The sequence below is a fragment of the Pseudophryne corroboree genome, chromosome 10 (genome assembly GCF_028390025.1).
Source record: "Pseudophryne corroboree isolate aPseCor3 chromosome 10, aPseCor3.hap2, whole genome shotgun sequence".
NCBI classification, from domain to species: Eukaryota; Metazoa; Chordata; class Amphibia; order Anura; family Myobatrachidae; genus Pseudophryne; species Pseudophryne corroboree.
In genome coordinates, this window is record NC_086453.1 from 175,380,226 (window position 1) to 175,395,962 (window position 15,737).

At 47.9% G+C, this 15,737-nt stretch overlaps 1 protein-coding gene across 6 annotated transcripts in view; it reads left to right on the forward strand.

Annotated features, from left to right (window-relative positions):
- CCDC30 (coiled-coil domain containing 30) overlaps positions 1 to 15,737 on the forward strand; it is a 687,183-nt gene that overhangs the window by 572,438 nt on the left and 99,008 nt on the right. For all 6 annotated transcript variants that reach the window (XR_010188622.1, XM_063942948.1, XM_063942949.1 and 3 more), the window contains one exon: positions 2,382 to 2,547. Coding sequence is in view for 5 of the 6 variants with exons in the window: in XM_063942948.1 (XP_063799018.1) it covers positions 2,382 to 2,547 (166 nt within the window). In the remaining variant the exon portion in view is untranslated. The remainder of the gene's footprint in view (positions 1 to 2,381; positions 2,548 to 15,737) is intronic.

The following is a 15,737-nucleotide window of genomic DNA, read 5'->3' on the forward strand; positions in this document are numbered from 1 at the left end:
AGCTGAAGGGAGGAGATTCTTAAATCAACAGCGTAATCATGCAGACTACTGTTAGAAACAGTCACTGGAACTCCACACAGCTTGAGATTATTCCGTCTTGACCAATCTTCGAAGTCAGTGACCTTATTCCTCCATTTCCAAAGCCTCATGTGAAGTTATTAGATCATTATGGAACTGAACAACTTCCTCCATTTTAGTCTCCAAGTAACCAGTGTGACCACCCAGTTCTTCAGTGTTGTTTTGGCAAGTTTGGAGGGTAGCACAGAGTTCTGCTGCAATTTCTACCTTAAATTGTGACCGCAAAGCTTTCATGGTGCCTACTGTCAGCGCATCATTGTCGCCTATTGAGTCAGGGTTAGTACCCACCAAGGAAGGGCACAAGGCGCTAGTATCGGAAGAAGCAGGAGAATTTTCCCGAGAGGGGAGTGCCCCAACTCCCTTAGGCTTGGAGATCTGAGGAGATGGCTTAAAGAAAGCTACTTGTGAGATAGACTTAGATACCTTATATAATTTAGAAGGCATAATGAGGTTGTACGGTAAGTGGTATTTTGAAGACCTTATGGGCGCTTCATGAAAAGGTGGCTGCCTCACTTTAGGACCTTTCCCTGATGGTCCAGATATATAGCGTGAAAAAGTAGGGATGTGTGGAAGCTGGCGCTACCAAGAGGGTGGAGGTGGGATAGGAGTAATTCCAATTAGGGATACTTAGCTAGTGGACACGTTGGAGAGTTCTCAGTCCCCAGATAATGTGCTTCAATCACTCGTCGATGTATGAAAAACAAAACATTAACAAACTCCAATGTGTAGCGCTGAATTTTTCAAATTATTTGTGGATAAAACATATGGCGACTCCGGTATTATAATATAGGGGGGTACCTTACTTACATAGTAAATAGGTTAATTGCTCGTATAAAGGTTTCTTTTATAGATGGAATTCACAATTCCAGGTTGTAGCTCGTAGTAGATTAATTTAATTAATGTAGTAAATACAGCCGACGTGGGCAACTTAACAAAATATAAATCTGTTCTGCTATTTCACAAGCTATATGGGTGACAGAAGATTATAGGCTTGTCATTCCATTAGCGAAGCACCCATGCTGGGACACTGAGGCGTTGTGAGAACAGAACAGGATTTGTCTGCAATTCGTACTGCTCTTCAGGAATGCTTAGGACACGCATGTAAAATTTTAATTGAAGATACTAACAATATCTGCAGACAACCAGTAGATGGAGCTCCAAGTCATGAGAAATGTTAGTATACTTTAAATGTAGGAAGAGAAAAGAAAAAAGAAATCCAAAATGTGGTGACCACAAAAACACAGAATATGAATCCAGGTACTTATGTAGATCCTCATGTGGAGGTGTCTGTCTCAGCAGGAATGAGGATCATGCTGAGCTGTAGATTTTGTCAGGAGCACTCAGAGCTATCTATATTGTCAGGAGCGCTGAGGTATTATTTATTTATTTTTAACCATTTCTTATATAGCGCAGCATATTCCGTTGCGCTTTAGAACAACAGTAATAGAACAAAACTGGGTAAAAACACAGACATAGAGGTAGGAGGTATATATTGTCAGAAGCACATTGAGCTGTTTATAGTGGCAGGAGCACACTGAAGTGCAGTTGCTTCCACACCCTTTGCCTGAACAAAGATGGCCTGACGAACCTCTACCAGCTAGGTAACCCTGTCTGCGGGACCTCCACAGAGAGCGTATAGGGGGAGCGTATAGGACTTAACGCTAAATGAGCTCCGGAGAGCTTTAATAGTAAGGTGGCAGGGAGGCCCTGCAGCGCATGGCAATCAGTATAGTTAGGGCGGAATATGCACTTTATGGGACACTCGGCAGGAGCTTCTAGGAGAGATTTCTTCTCCGATCTGTGTCCAAGCCACGCCTCCTGCCTGCAAAGTATTTTTGACATAGTTTTAAAAATTAACAGTTTATGATTTATGTTGATTTGTCCAATTACATCTGAGCCCTTGAGAATAGGGGATTGTGTATGAAAATGGTTGCAATTCCTAAAGGTTTGTTCAACCCCTTGAATTAAAGCTGAAGGCCTGCACTTAAATTGCATCTCCATTGTTTATTTTCAAATCCATTATGGCAGTGTACAGTGCTAAAATTATGACAATTGTGGCTGGCCAAAAAAAATAAAAATATTAGAAAACAAGGGTAGATATAAAGAGTGAAAAGCCCAGACTTTAAGTGGGATTTTCTTACACTGCAAAAGCTCTGCACGCACCTCTATTTTTCATGGTTCCAGCCTTCCTGAATGGATGTTAAATAAATGTAACAAAGAGTCTGTTATTACCTTTTTAAAATTAATCTATATGTGTGTCTTTTGCTTCTGTTTTTTTTGTAATTTTATTATTATTTGTCTAGGAAAATTTTAGATCAGAGATTTGAGGAAGTTCATCAAGAAATAAAAGTGTTACATGAGCAGGAGATTTCACTCACCCAGAGGAATTGTGCTCTTCAGTTTAAACTACATCAACAGGAATCCAAATTACTACATCTGGATGATGAAAAGAAAACATACTCTACAGAGGTCAGTAACACAGTTTGATAATTGTGCCAACCCTTTCAGAGACAGTATAAAAGTTCTATCTGTCATCTGTACACAACCTTTTAGAGATACTTTTACTACAGTATTCTGACAGTTCTGACCAAACCTGTTGCTGGAGGTCTGTAAAGTTCATGCTTCAAAGGAGCAGGGCCGGTGCAAGGTTTCTCGGCACCCTAGGCAAAATGTCTGCCTACACCCCCCCTCCCGGCCCTCCCCTTCCCCTGTTGCTTGGACAGTGGAGTGATCACGTTATCTAGAGGCTGTGTTAACAGTATGTTGATCCTCCTGAAGCAGCCAAATAACAGCAAAAGAAAACCTGACAAATATTATATTAAATGTACACAAGTTAAAATGCATCCAGCCCCACATCCATATATAGTTTAATACCACAGTCTGTTGTTTTATACAGTATTATAGATAGGCACCAGGGTTGTAACTAGAACTTTGTGGCAGTGACGTGCGGTGAGGTCATTGGCTGGGGAGGCACTGAGATTTTATATATGTATGTGTGTATATATATATATATATATATATATATATATATATATATATACAGTGGTCGAAGTGTACATTTTGAAGTGGGGGTATGGAAAAGTGAAGGTTGCAATTATGCGCGCACCTCCGGAAAAGGGGGTGTGGCCACTCAAATGGGGGCGTGTCCTTCAGTGTAGTAGGACCCCTTATACTATCTTGTACTGGCACCCCTTTCACCTGATACCACACGGTATGAACCGAAACTCACATTACAGCACACGGAATGAGCCTAAATTCACACTACAGCACACGGTATGAGCCAAAATTCACACTACAGCACACGGTATGAGCCAAAATTCACACTACAGCACACGGTATGAGCCGAAATTCACATTACAGCACACGGAATGAGCCTAAATTCACACTACAGCACACGGTATGAGCCAAAATTCACACTACAGCACACGGTATGAGCCGAAATTCACATTACAGCACACCGTATGAGCCGAAATTCACATTACAGCACACAGTATCAGCCGAAATTCACATTACAGCACACAGTATCAGCCGAAATTCACATTACAGCACACAGTATCAGCCGAAATTCACATTACAGCACACAGTATGAGCCAAAATTCATATTTTACTACACAGTATGAGCCGAAATTCACATTTTACCACACGGTATGAGCCGAAATTCACATTATAGCACATGGTATGAGCCGAAATTCACATTATAGCACATGGTATGAGTCGAAATTCAGATTATAGCACATGGTACGAGCCGAAATTCACATTATAGCACACTGTATGAGCCGAAATTCACATTACAGCACACAGTATGAGCCGAAATTCACATTACAGCACACAGTATGAGCCGAAATTCACATTACAGCACACAGTATGAGCCGAAATTCACATTACAGCACACAGTATGAGCCAAAATTCATATTTTACTACACAGTATGAGCTGAAATTCACATTTTACCACATGGTATGAGCCGAAATTCACATTATAGCACATGGTATGAGCCGAAATTCACATTATAGCAAACGGTATGACCCACAATTCAGGGACAGGGAGAGAGAGTGACAGCAGGGACTGAGAGAGTGACAGCAGGGACTGAGTGACAGCAGGGACTGAGAGCGTGACAGCAGGGACTGAGAGCGTGGCAGCAGGGACATAGGGGAACATTACCTGATATGTGCAGCGGAGGTGCGGAAGGGACTGTGGTTGTCGGTGGCGTATGAGCACATGGTCTGCGGGGGATGCGGCGGTACTAAGCTGTCCTTCGTCGCTGCGGCGTTGATGTCCCTCTGACCACCGCCAGCTGTGGTCTGCGGTGGCCAGCTTTCAATGGCGGTGCAGCGTGCAGCAGTGAGCGGCGGGCGGCTGTGATATAAATATATCATTTCTCTGACGTCCTAGTGGATGCTGGGAACTCCGTAAGGACCATGGGGAATAGCGGGCTCCGAAGGAGGCTGGGCACTCTAGAAAGATTTATGACTACCTGGTGTGCACTGGCTCCTCCCACTATGACCCTCCTCCAAGCCTCAGTTAGATCTTGTGCCCGGCCGAGGTTGGATGCACACTAGGGGCTCTCCTGAGCCTCTAGAAAGAAAGTATAGAATTAGGTTTTTTATTTTCAGTGAGACCTGCTGGCAACAGGCTCACTGCAGCGAGGGACTAAGGGGAGAAGAAGCGAACTCGCCTGCTTGCTGCCGGATTGGGCTTCTTAGGCTACTGGACACCATTAGCTCCAGAGGGATCGACCGCAGGCCCAGTCCTTGGTGTTCGGTCCCGGAGCCGCGCCGCCGTCCCCCTTACAGAGCCAGAAGCAAGAAGAGGTCCGGAAAATCGGCGGCAGAAGACATCAGTCTTCACCAAGGTAGCGCACAGCACTGCAGCTGTGCGCCATTGCTCCTCATGCACACTTCACACTCCGGTCACTGAGGGTGCAGGGCGCTTGGGGGGGGCGCCCTGAGCAGCAATAAAAACACCTTGGCTGGCAAAAATACCACAATATATAGCCCCAGAGGCTATATATGTGGTAAATACCCCTGCCAGAATCCAGAAAAAAGTGGGAGAATAGGCCGCGGAAAAGGGGCGGAGCTATCTCCCTCAGACACACTGGCGCCATTTTCTCTTCACAGTGCAACTGGAAGAAAGCTCCCCAGGCTCTCCCCTGTAGTTTTCAGGCTCAAAGGGTTAAAAAGAGAGGGGGGCCACTAAATTTAGGCGCAATATTGTATATACAAGCAGCTATGGGGGAAAATTCACTCAGTTATAGTGTTAATCCCCACATTATATAGCGCTCTGGTGTGTGCTGGCATACTCTCTCTCTGTCTCCCCAAAGGGCTTTGTGGGTCCTGTCCTCAGTCAGAGCATTCCCTGTGTGTGTGCGGTGTGTCGGTACAGCTGTGTCGACATGTTTGAGAAGGAGGCTTATATAGTGACGGAGCAGATGCCGATAAATGTGATGTCGCCCCCTGTGGGGCCGACACCAGAGTGGATGGTTAGGTAAAAGGTATTAACCGACAGTGTCAACTCCTTACATAAAAGGGTGGATGACGTAACAGCTGTGGGACAGCCGGCTTCTCAGCCCGTGCCTGCCCAGGCGTCTCAAAGGCCATCAGGGGCTCAAAAACGCCCGCTCATTCAGATGGCAGACACAGATGTCGACACGGAGTCTGACTCCAGTGTCGACAAGGTTGAGACATATACACAATCCACTAGGAACATCCGTGACTTGATCCCGGCAATAAAAAATGTGTTACACATTTCTGACATTAACCTCTAAAAATGGGTTTTTATGTTTGGGGAGAAAAAGCAGGCAGTGTTTTGTTCCCCCATCAGATGAATGAATGAAGTGTGTGAAAAGCGTGGGTTCCCCCTGATAAGAAACTGGTAATTTCTAAAAAGTTACTGATGGCGTACCTTTTCCCGCCAGAGGATAAGTTACGCTGGGAGATATCCCCTAGGGTGGATAAGGCGCTCACACGGTTGTCAAAATAGGTTTGGCACTGCCGTTTTAGGAACGGCCACTTTGAAGGTACCTGTTGATAAAAAGCAGAAGGCTATCCTGAAGTCTGTATTTACACACTCAGGTACTAGACTGAAACCTGCAGAGCGTGCTGCTGCAGCGTGGTCGGTGACCCTGTCAAACATACTAGTTTGCTAACATGAGAACATATTAAAGACGTCGTCTTATATATGAGGGATGCACAGAGGGATATTTTGCCGGCTGGCATCCAAAATGAATGTAATGTCCATTCTGTCAGGAGGGTATTAGAGACCTGTCACTGGACAGGTGATGCTGACCTTAAAAGGCGCATAGAGATTCTGCCTTATAAGGGTGAGGAATTATTTGGGGATGGTCTCTGGGACCTCGTATCCGCAGCAACAGCTGGGAAGAAATATTTTACCTCAATTTTCCTCACAGACTAAGAAGGCACTGTATTATCAGGTACAGTCCTTTCGGCTTCAGAAAAGCAAGCGGGTCAAAGGCGCTTCCTTTCTGTACAGAGACAAGGGAAGAGGGAAAAAGCTGCACCAGTCAGCCTGTTCCCAGAATCATAATTCTTCTCTCGCTTCCTCTGAGTCCACAGCATGACGCGGGGGCTCCACAGGTGTAGCCAGGTACGGTGGGGGGCCGTCTCAAAAATTTCAGCGATCAGTGGGCTCGCTCACAGGTGGATCCCTGTTTCATTCAAGTAGTATTTCAGGGGTACAAGCTGGAATTCGATATGTCTTCCCCCCGCCGTTTCCTCAAATATGCCTTGCCGACAACTCCCTCAGGCAGGGAGGCTGTGCTAGAGGCAATTAATAAGCTGTATTCCCAGCAGGTAATACTTAAGGTGCCCCTACTCCAACAAGGACGGGGTTACTATTCCACACGGTTTGGGGTACCGAAACCGCATGGTTCGGTGTGACCCTTTTTTATATTTAAAATCCTTGAACACATACATAAAAAATTCAAGTTCAAGATGGAATCGCTCAGGGCGGTTATTGCAAGCCTGGACGAGGGGGATTACATGGTATCCCGGGACATCAAGGATGCTTACCTGCATGTCCCTATTTACTATCCTCGCCAGGAGTACCTCAGATTGTGGTACAGGATTACCATTACCAAGTCCAGACTCTGCCGTTTGGACTGTACATGGCACCGAGGGTGTTACCATGGTAATGGCCGGAATGATGATACTCCTTTGAAAAGGGGAGTTTTTAATTATCCCGTACTTGGACAATCTCCTTATAAGGGCGAGGTCCAAGGAGCAGTTGCTAGTCGGGGTAGCACTATTTTGGAAAGTGCTACAACAGCACGGTTGGATTCTAAACAGTCCAGAGTCACAGCTGGTTCCTACGACACGTCTACTGTTCCTGGGGATGGTTCTGGACACAGACCAGAAATAAGTGTTTCTCCAGGAGGAGAAAGCCAAGGAGCTGTCATCTCTAGTCAGAGACCTCCTGAAGCCAAAACAGTTATCGGTGCATCATTGCACGCGAGTCCTGGGAAAAATGATAGCTTCCTACGAAGCAATCCCATTCGGCAGGTTCCATGCAAGAACTTTTCAGGGGGACCTGTTAGACAAGTGGTCCGGGTCGCATCTTCAGATGCATTAGGCTGATAACCCTGTCTCCAAGGACCAGGGTATCTCTACTGTAGTGGCTGCAGAGTGCCCATCTTCAAGAGGGCCGCAGGTTCGACATACAGGACTAGGTCCTAGTGACCATGGATGCCAGCCTTTGAGGCTGGGGGGCAGTCACACAGGGAAGAACCTTCCAGGGACTTTGGTCAAGTCTGGTGACTTCCCTACATAAATATTCTGGAACAGAGGGCCATTTACAATGCCCTGAGTCAGGCAAGGCCTCTGCTTCAAAACCAGCCGGTCCTGATCCAATCAGGCAACATCACGGCAGTCGCCCATGTAAACCAACAGGGCGGCACAAGAAGCAGGATGGCGATGGCAGAAGCCACAAGGATTCTCCGATGGGCGGAAAATCATGTGTTAGCACTGTCAGCAGTGTTCATTCCCGGACTGGACAACTGGGAAGCAGATCTTCTCAGCAGACACGACTTCCACCCGAGAGTGTGGGGACTTCATCCAGAAGTCTTCCAAAGGATTGTACACCATTGGGAAAGGCCACAGGTGGACATGAAGGCGTCCCGCCTCAACAAAAAGCTATAAAAGATATTGCGCCCGGTCAAGGGACCTTCAGGCGATAGCTGTGGACGCTCTGGTAACACCGTGTGTGTACCAGTCGGTTTATGTGTTCCCCCCTCTGCCTCTCATACCAAAGGTACTGAGAATAATAAGAAGGCGAGGAGTAAGAACGATACTCGTGGTTCCGGATTGGCCAAGAAGAGCCTGGTACCCAGAACTTCAAGAAACTATATATCAGAGGACCCATGGCCTCTGCCGCTCAGACAGGACCTGCTGCAGCAGGGGCCCTGTCTGTTCCAAGACTTACCGCGGCTACGTTTTGATGGCATGGCGGTTGAACGCCGGATCCTAAAGGAAAAGGGCATTCTGGAGGAAGTCATTCCTACGCTGATTCAAGCCAGGAAAGATGTTACTGCAAAACATTATCACCGCATATGGCGGAAATATGTTGCTTGGTGTGAGGCCAAAAAAGGCCCCAACAGAGGAATTTCAACTAGGTCGATTTCTGCATTTCCTACAAGCAGGAGTGTCTATGGGCCTAAACTTAGGCTCCATTAAGATACATATCTCGGCTCTGTCGATTTTCTTCCAGAAAAAATTAGCTTCAGTACCTGAAGTTCAGACATTGTAAAAGGAGTGCTGCATATTCAGCCCCCAGTTGTGCCTCCAGTGGCACCTTGGGATCTCAACGTGGTGTTGAGTTTCTTAAAATCACATTGGTTTGAACCACTAAAAACCGTGGATCTAAAATATCTCACGTTGAAAGTGGTCATGTTATTGGCCTTGGTTTCGGCCAGGCGTGTATCAGAATTGGCGGCTGTGTCATATAAAAGTCCTTATCTGATTTTCCATATGGATAGGGCAGAATTGAGGACTCGTCCCCAGTTTCTCCTTAAGGTGGTATCAGTTTTTCACTTGAACCAACCTATTGTGGTGCCTGCGGCTGCTAGGGACTTGGAGGATTCCAAGTTACTGGACGTAGTCAGGGCCTTGAAAAATTATGTTTCCAGGACGGCTAGAGTCAGGAAAATTGACTCGTTATTTATCCTGTATGCACCCAACAGGCTGGGTGCTCCTGCTTCTAAGCAGACTATCGCTCGCTGGATCTGTGACACGATTCAGCAGGCGCATTCTGCGGCTGGACTGCCGCATCCTAAATCAGTGAAAGCCCATTCCACAGGGAAGGTGGGCTCATCTTGGGCGGCTGCCCGAGGGGTCTCGGCTTTACAACTTTGCCGAGCTGTTACTTGGTCAGGGGCAAACACGTTTGCAAAATTCTACAAATTTGATACCCTGGCTGAGGAGGACCTTGAGTTCTCTCATTCGGTGCTGCAGAGTCATCCGCACTCTCCCGCCCGTTTGGGAGCTTTGGTATAATCCCCATGGTCCTTACGGAGTTCCCAGCATCCACTAGGACGTCAGAGAAAATAAGATTTTACTCACCGGTAAATCTATTTCTCGTAGTCCGTAGTGGATGCTGGGCGCCCATCCCAAGTGCGGATTGTCTGCAATACTTGTAAATAGTTATTGCTAACTAAAGGGTTATTGTTGAGCCATCTGTTGAGAGGCTCAGTTGTTTTCATACTGTCAAACTGGATATAGTATCACGAGTTGTACGGTGTGATTGGTGTGGCTGGTATGAGTCTTACCCGGGATTCAAAATCCTTCCTTATTATGTCAGCTCGTCCGGGCACAGTGTCCTAACTGAGGCTTGGAGGAGGGTCATAGTGGGAGGAGCCAGTGCACACCAGGTAGTCATAAATCTTTCTAGAGTGCCCAGCCTCCTTCGGAGCCCGCTATTCCCCATGGTCCTTACGGAGTTCCCAGCATCCACTACGGACTACGAGAAATAGATTTACCGGTGAGTAAAATCTTATTTCTCTAACGTCCTAAGTGGATGCTGGGGACTCCGTAAGGACCATGGGGAATAGCGGCTCCGCAGGAGACTGGGCACAAAAGTAAAAGCTTTAGGACTACCTGGTGTGCACTGGCTCCTCCCCCTATGACCCTCCTCCAAGCCTCAGTTAGATTTTTGTGCCCGAACGAGAAGGGTGCACACTAGGTGGCTCTCCTGAGCTGCTTAGTGAAAAGTTTAGTTTTAGGTTTTTTATTTTCAGTGAGACCTGCTGGCAACAGGCTCACTGCACCGAAAGGGGCGAAGAAGCGAACTCACCTGCGTGCAGAGTGGATTGGGCTTCTTAGGCTACTGGACATTAGCTCCAGAGGGACGATCACAGGCCCAGCCATGGATGGGTCCCAGAGCCGCGCCGCCGGCCCCCTTACAGAGCCAGAAGACTGAAGAGGTCCGGGAAATCGGCGGCAGAAGACGTCCTGTCTTCAATAAGGTAGCGCACAGCACCGCAGCTGTGCGCCATTGCTCTCAGCACACTTCACACTCCGGTCACTGAGGGTGCCGGGCGCTGGGGGGGGGCGCCCTGAGACGCAATAAAAACACCTTAGATGGCTAAAAATACATCACATATAGCTCCTGGGCTATATGGATGCATTTAACCCCTGCCAGTTTTTCCTTAAAAAAGCGGGAGAAAGGCCGCCGAGAAGGGGGCGGAGCCTATCTCCTCAGCACACAAGCGCCATTTTCCCTCACAGCTCCGTTGGAGGGAAGCTCCCTGACTCTCCCCTGCAGTCCTGCACTACAGAAACAGGGTAAAACAAGAGAGGGGGGGCACTAAATTTGGCAGATTAATAATACAGCAGCTATATAAGGGAAAAACACTTATATAAGGTTATCCCTGTATATATATAGCGCTCTGGTGTGTGCTGGCAAACTCTCCCTCTGTCTCCCCAAAGGGCTAGTGGGGTCCTGTCCTCTATCAGAGCATTCCCTGTGTGTGTGCTGTGTGTCGGTACGTTGTGTCGACATGTATGAGGAGGAAAATGGTATGGAGGCGGAGCAATTGCCTGTAATAGTGATGTCACCCCCTAGGGAGTCGACACCTGACTGGATGGTCGTATGGAAGGAATTACGTGATAGCGTCAGCACTTTACAAAAGACTGTTGATGACATGAGACAGCCGGAAAAACAGTTAATACCTGTCCAGGCGTCTCAAACACCGTCAGGGGCTCTAAAGCGCCCGTTACCTCAGATGGTCGACACAGACCCAGACACGGACACTGACTCCAGTGTCGACGGTGAGGAAATAAACGTATTTTCCAGTAGGGCCACACGTTACATGATCACGGCAATGAAGGAGGTTTTGAACATTTCTGATACTACAAGTACCACAAAAAAGGGTATTATGTGGGGTGTGAAAAAACTACCCGTAGTTTTTCCTGAATCAGATGAATTAAATGAGGTGTGTGATGAAGCGTGGGTTTCCCCCGATAAAAAACTGCTAATTTCTAAAAAATTATTGGCATTATACCCTTTCCCGCCAGAGGTTAGGGCGCGTTGGGAAACACCCCCTAGGGTAGATAAGGCGCTCACACGCTTATCAAAACAAGTGGCGTTACCGTCTCCGGATACGGCCGCCCTCAAGGAGCCAGCTGATAGAAAGCTGGAAAATATCCTAAAAAGTATATACACACATACTGGTGTTATACTGAGACCAGCAATCGCCTCAGCCTGGATGTGCAGTGCTGGGGTGGCTTGGTCGGATTCCCTGACTGAAAATATTGATACCCTGGACAGGGACAGTATATTATTGACTATAGAGCATTTAAAGGATGCATTTCTATATATGCGAGATGCACAGAGGGATATTTGCACTCTGGCATCAAGAGTAAGTGCGCTGTCCATTTCTGCCAGAAGAGGGTTATGGACGCGACAGTGGTCAGGTGATGCGGATTCCAAACGGCATATGGAAGTATTGCCGTATAAAGGGGAGGAGTTATTTGGGGTCGGTCTATCGGACCTGGTGGCCACGACAACGGCTGGGAAATCCACCTTTTTACCCCAGGTCACCTCTCAGCAGAAAAAGACACCGTCTTTTCAGGCTCAATCCTTTCGTCCCCATAAGGGCAAGCGGGCAAAAGGCCACTCATATCTGCCCCGGGGCAGAGGAAGGGGAAAAAGACTGCAGCAGGCAGCCTCTTCCCAGGAACAGAAGCCCTCCCCCGCTTCTGCCAAGTCCTCAGCATGACGCTGGGGCCTTACAAGCGGACTCAGGTACGGTGGGGGGTCGTCTCAAGAATTTCAGCGCGCAGTGGGCTCACTCGCAAGTGGACCCCTGGATCCTGCAGGTAGTATCTCAGGGGTACAAATTGGAATTCGAGAGGTCTCCCCCTCGCCGGTTCCTGAAGTCTGCTTTACCAACGTCTCCCTCCGACAGGGAGGCGGTATTGGAAGCCATTCACAAGCTGTATTCCCAGCAGGTGATAATCAAGGTACCCCTCCTACAACAGGGAAAGGGGTATTATTCCACGCTGTTTGTGGTACCGAAGCCGGACGGCTCGGTGAGACCGATTTTAAATCTGAAATCCTTGAACACTTACATACAAAGGTTCAAATTCAAGATGGAGTCACTCAGAGCAGTGATAGCGAACCTGGAAGAAGGGGACTATATGGTGTCTCTGGACATCAAGGATGCTTACCTCCATGTCCCAATTTGCCCTTCTTACCAAGGGTACCTCAGGTTTGTGGTACAGAACTGTCACTATCAGTTTCAGACGCTGCCGTTTGGATTGTCCACGGCACCCCGGGTCTTTACCAAGGTAATGGCCGAAATGATGATTCTTCTTCGAAGAAAAGGCGTCTTAATTATCCCTTACTTGGACGATCTCCTGATAAGGGCAAGGTCCAGGGAACAGTTAGAGGTCGGAGTAGCACTATCTCAAGTAGTGCTACGACAGCACGGGTGGATTCTAAATATTCCAAAATCGCAGTTGATTCCGACGACGCGTCTGCTGTTCCTAGGGATGATTCTGGACACAGTCCAGAAAAAGGTGTTTCTCCCGGAGGAGAAAGCCAGGGAGTTATCCGAGCTAGTCAGGAACCTCCTAAAACCAGGCCAAGTGTCAGTGCATCAATGCACAAGGGTCCTGGGAAAAATGGTGGCTTCTTACGAAGCGATTCCATTCGGCAGATTCCACGCAAGAACTTTTCAGTGGGATCTGCTGGACAAATGGTCCGGATCGCATCTTCAGATGCATCAGCGGATAACCCTGTCTCCAAGGACAAGGGTGTCTCTCCTGTGGTGGTTGCAGAGTGCTCATCTTCTAGAGGGCCGCAGATTCGGCATTCAGGACTGGGTCCTGGTGACCACGGATGCCAGCCTGAGAGGCTGGGGAGCAGTCACACAGGGAAGAAATTTCCAGGGCTTGTGGTCAAGCCTGGAGACATCACTTCACATAAATATCCTGGAGCTAAGAGCCATCTACAATGCTCTGAGCCTAGCAAGACCTCTGCTTCAAGGTCAGCTGGAGCTGATCCAGTCGGACAACATCACGGCAGTCGCCCACGTAAACAGACAGGGCGGCACAAGAAGCAGGAGGGCAATGACAGAAGTTGCAAGGATTATTCGCTGGGCAGAAAATCATGTGATAGCACTGTCAGCAGTGTTCATTCCGGGTGTGGACAACTGGGAAGCAGACTTCCTCAGCAGACATCCACCCGGGGGAGTGGGGACTTCACCCAGAAGTCTTCCACATGATTGTGAACCGTTGGGAAAAACCAAAGGTGGACATGATGGCGTCCCGCCTCAACAAAAAACTAGACAGATATTGCGCCAGGTCAAGGGACCCTCAGGCAATAGCTGTGGACGCTCTGGTAACACCATGGGTGTACCAGTCAGTGTATGTGTTCCCTCCTCTGCCTCTCATACCCAAGGTACTGAGGATCATAAGAAGGAGAGGAGTAAGGACTATACTCGTGGCTCCGGATTGGCCAAGAAGGACTTGGTACCCGGAACTTCAAGAGATGCTCACAGAGGACCCGTGGCCTCTACCTCTAAGAAAGGACCTGCTCCAGCAGGGACCCTGTCTCTTCCAAGACTTACCGCGGCTGCGTTTGATGGCATGGCGGTTGAACGCCGGATCCTGAAGGAAAAAGGCATTCCGGATGAAGTCATCCCTACCCTGATCAAAGCCAGGAAGGATGTAACCGTACAACATTATCACCGTATTTGGCGTAAATATGTTGCGTGGTGCGAGGCCAGGAAGGCCCCTACAGAGGAATTTCAACTGGGTCGTTTCCTGCATTTCCTACAAACAGGACTGTCTATGGGCCTAAAATTAGGGTCCATTAAGGTTCAGATTTCGGCCCTGTCGATTTTCTTCCAAAAAGAACTGGCTTCAGTTCCTGAAGTACAGACGTTTGTCAAGGGGGGTACTGCATATACAACCTCCTTTTGTGCCTCCAGTGGCACCTTGGGATCTAAATGTAGTTTTGGGATTCCTAAAATCACATTGGTTTGAACCACTTTCCACTGTGGACTTAAAATATCTCACATGGAAGGTGGTAATGCTGTTAGCCCTGGCTTCAGCCAGGCGTGTCTCACAATTGGCGGCTTTATCCTATAAAAGCCCTTACCTAAATTTTCATACGGACAGGGCAGAATTGAGGACTCGTCCTCAATTTCTCCCTAAGGTGGTTTCAGCATTTCACTTGAACCAGCCTATTGTGGTGCCTGCGGCTACTAGGGATTTGGAGGACTCCAAGTTGCTGGACGTAGTCAGGGCCCTGAAAATATATGTTTCCAGGACGGCTGGAGTCAGAAAATCTGACTCGCTATTTATCCTGTATGCACCCAACAAGCTGGGTGCTCCTGCTTCTAAGCAGACTATTGCTCGCTGGATTTGTAGTACAATTCAGCTTGCATATTCTGTGGCAGGCCTGCCACAGCCAAAATCTGTAAATGCCCATTCCACAAGGAAGGTGGGCTCATCTTGGGCGGCTGCCCGAGGGGTCTCGGCTTTACAACTTTGCCGAGCAGCTACTTGGTCAGGGGCAAACACGTTTGCTAAATTCTACAAATTTGATACTCTGGCTGAGGAGGACCTGGAGTTCTCTCATTCGGTGCTGCAGAGTCATCCGCACTCTCCCGCCCGTTTGGGAGCTTTGGTATAATCCCCATGGTCCTTACGGAGTCCCCAGCATCCACTTAGGACGTTAGAGAAAATAAGAATTTACTTACCGATAATTCTATTTCTCATAGTCCGTAGTGGATGCTGGGCGCCCATCCCAAGTGCGGATTGTCTGCAATACTTGTACATAGTTATTGTTACAAAAATCGGGTTATTATTGTTGTGAGCCATCTTTTCAGAGGCTCCTCTGTTATCATGCTGTTAACTGGGTTCAGATCACAGGTTGTACGGTGTGATTGGTGTGGCTGGTATGAGTCTTACCGGGGATTCAATATCCTTCCTTATTGTGTACGCTCGTCCGGGCACAGTATCCTAACTGAGGCTTGGAGGAGGGTCATAGGGGGAGGAGCCAGTGCACACCAGGTAGTCCTAAAGCTTTTACTTTTGTGCCCAGTCTCCTGCGGAGCCGCTATTCCCCATGGTCCTTACGGAGTCCCCAGCATCCACTACGGACTATGAGAAATAGAATTATCGGTAAGTAAATTCTTATT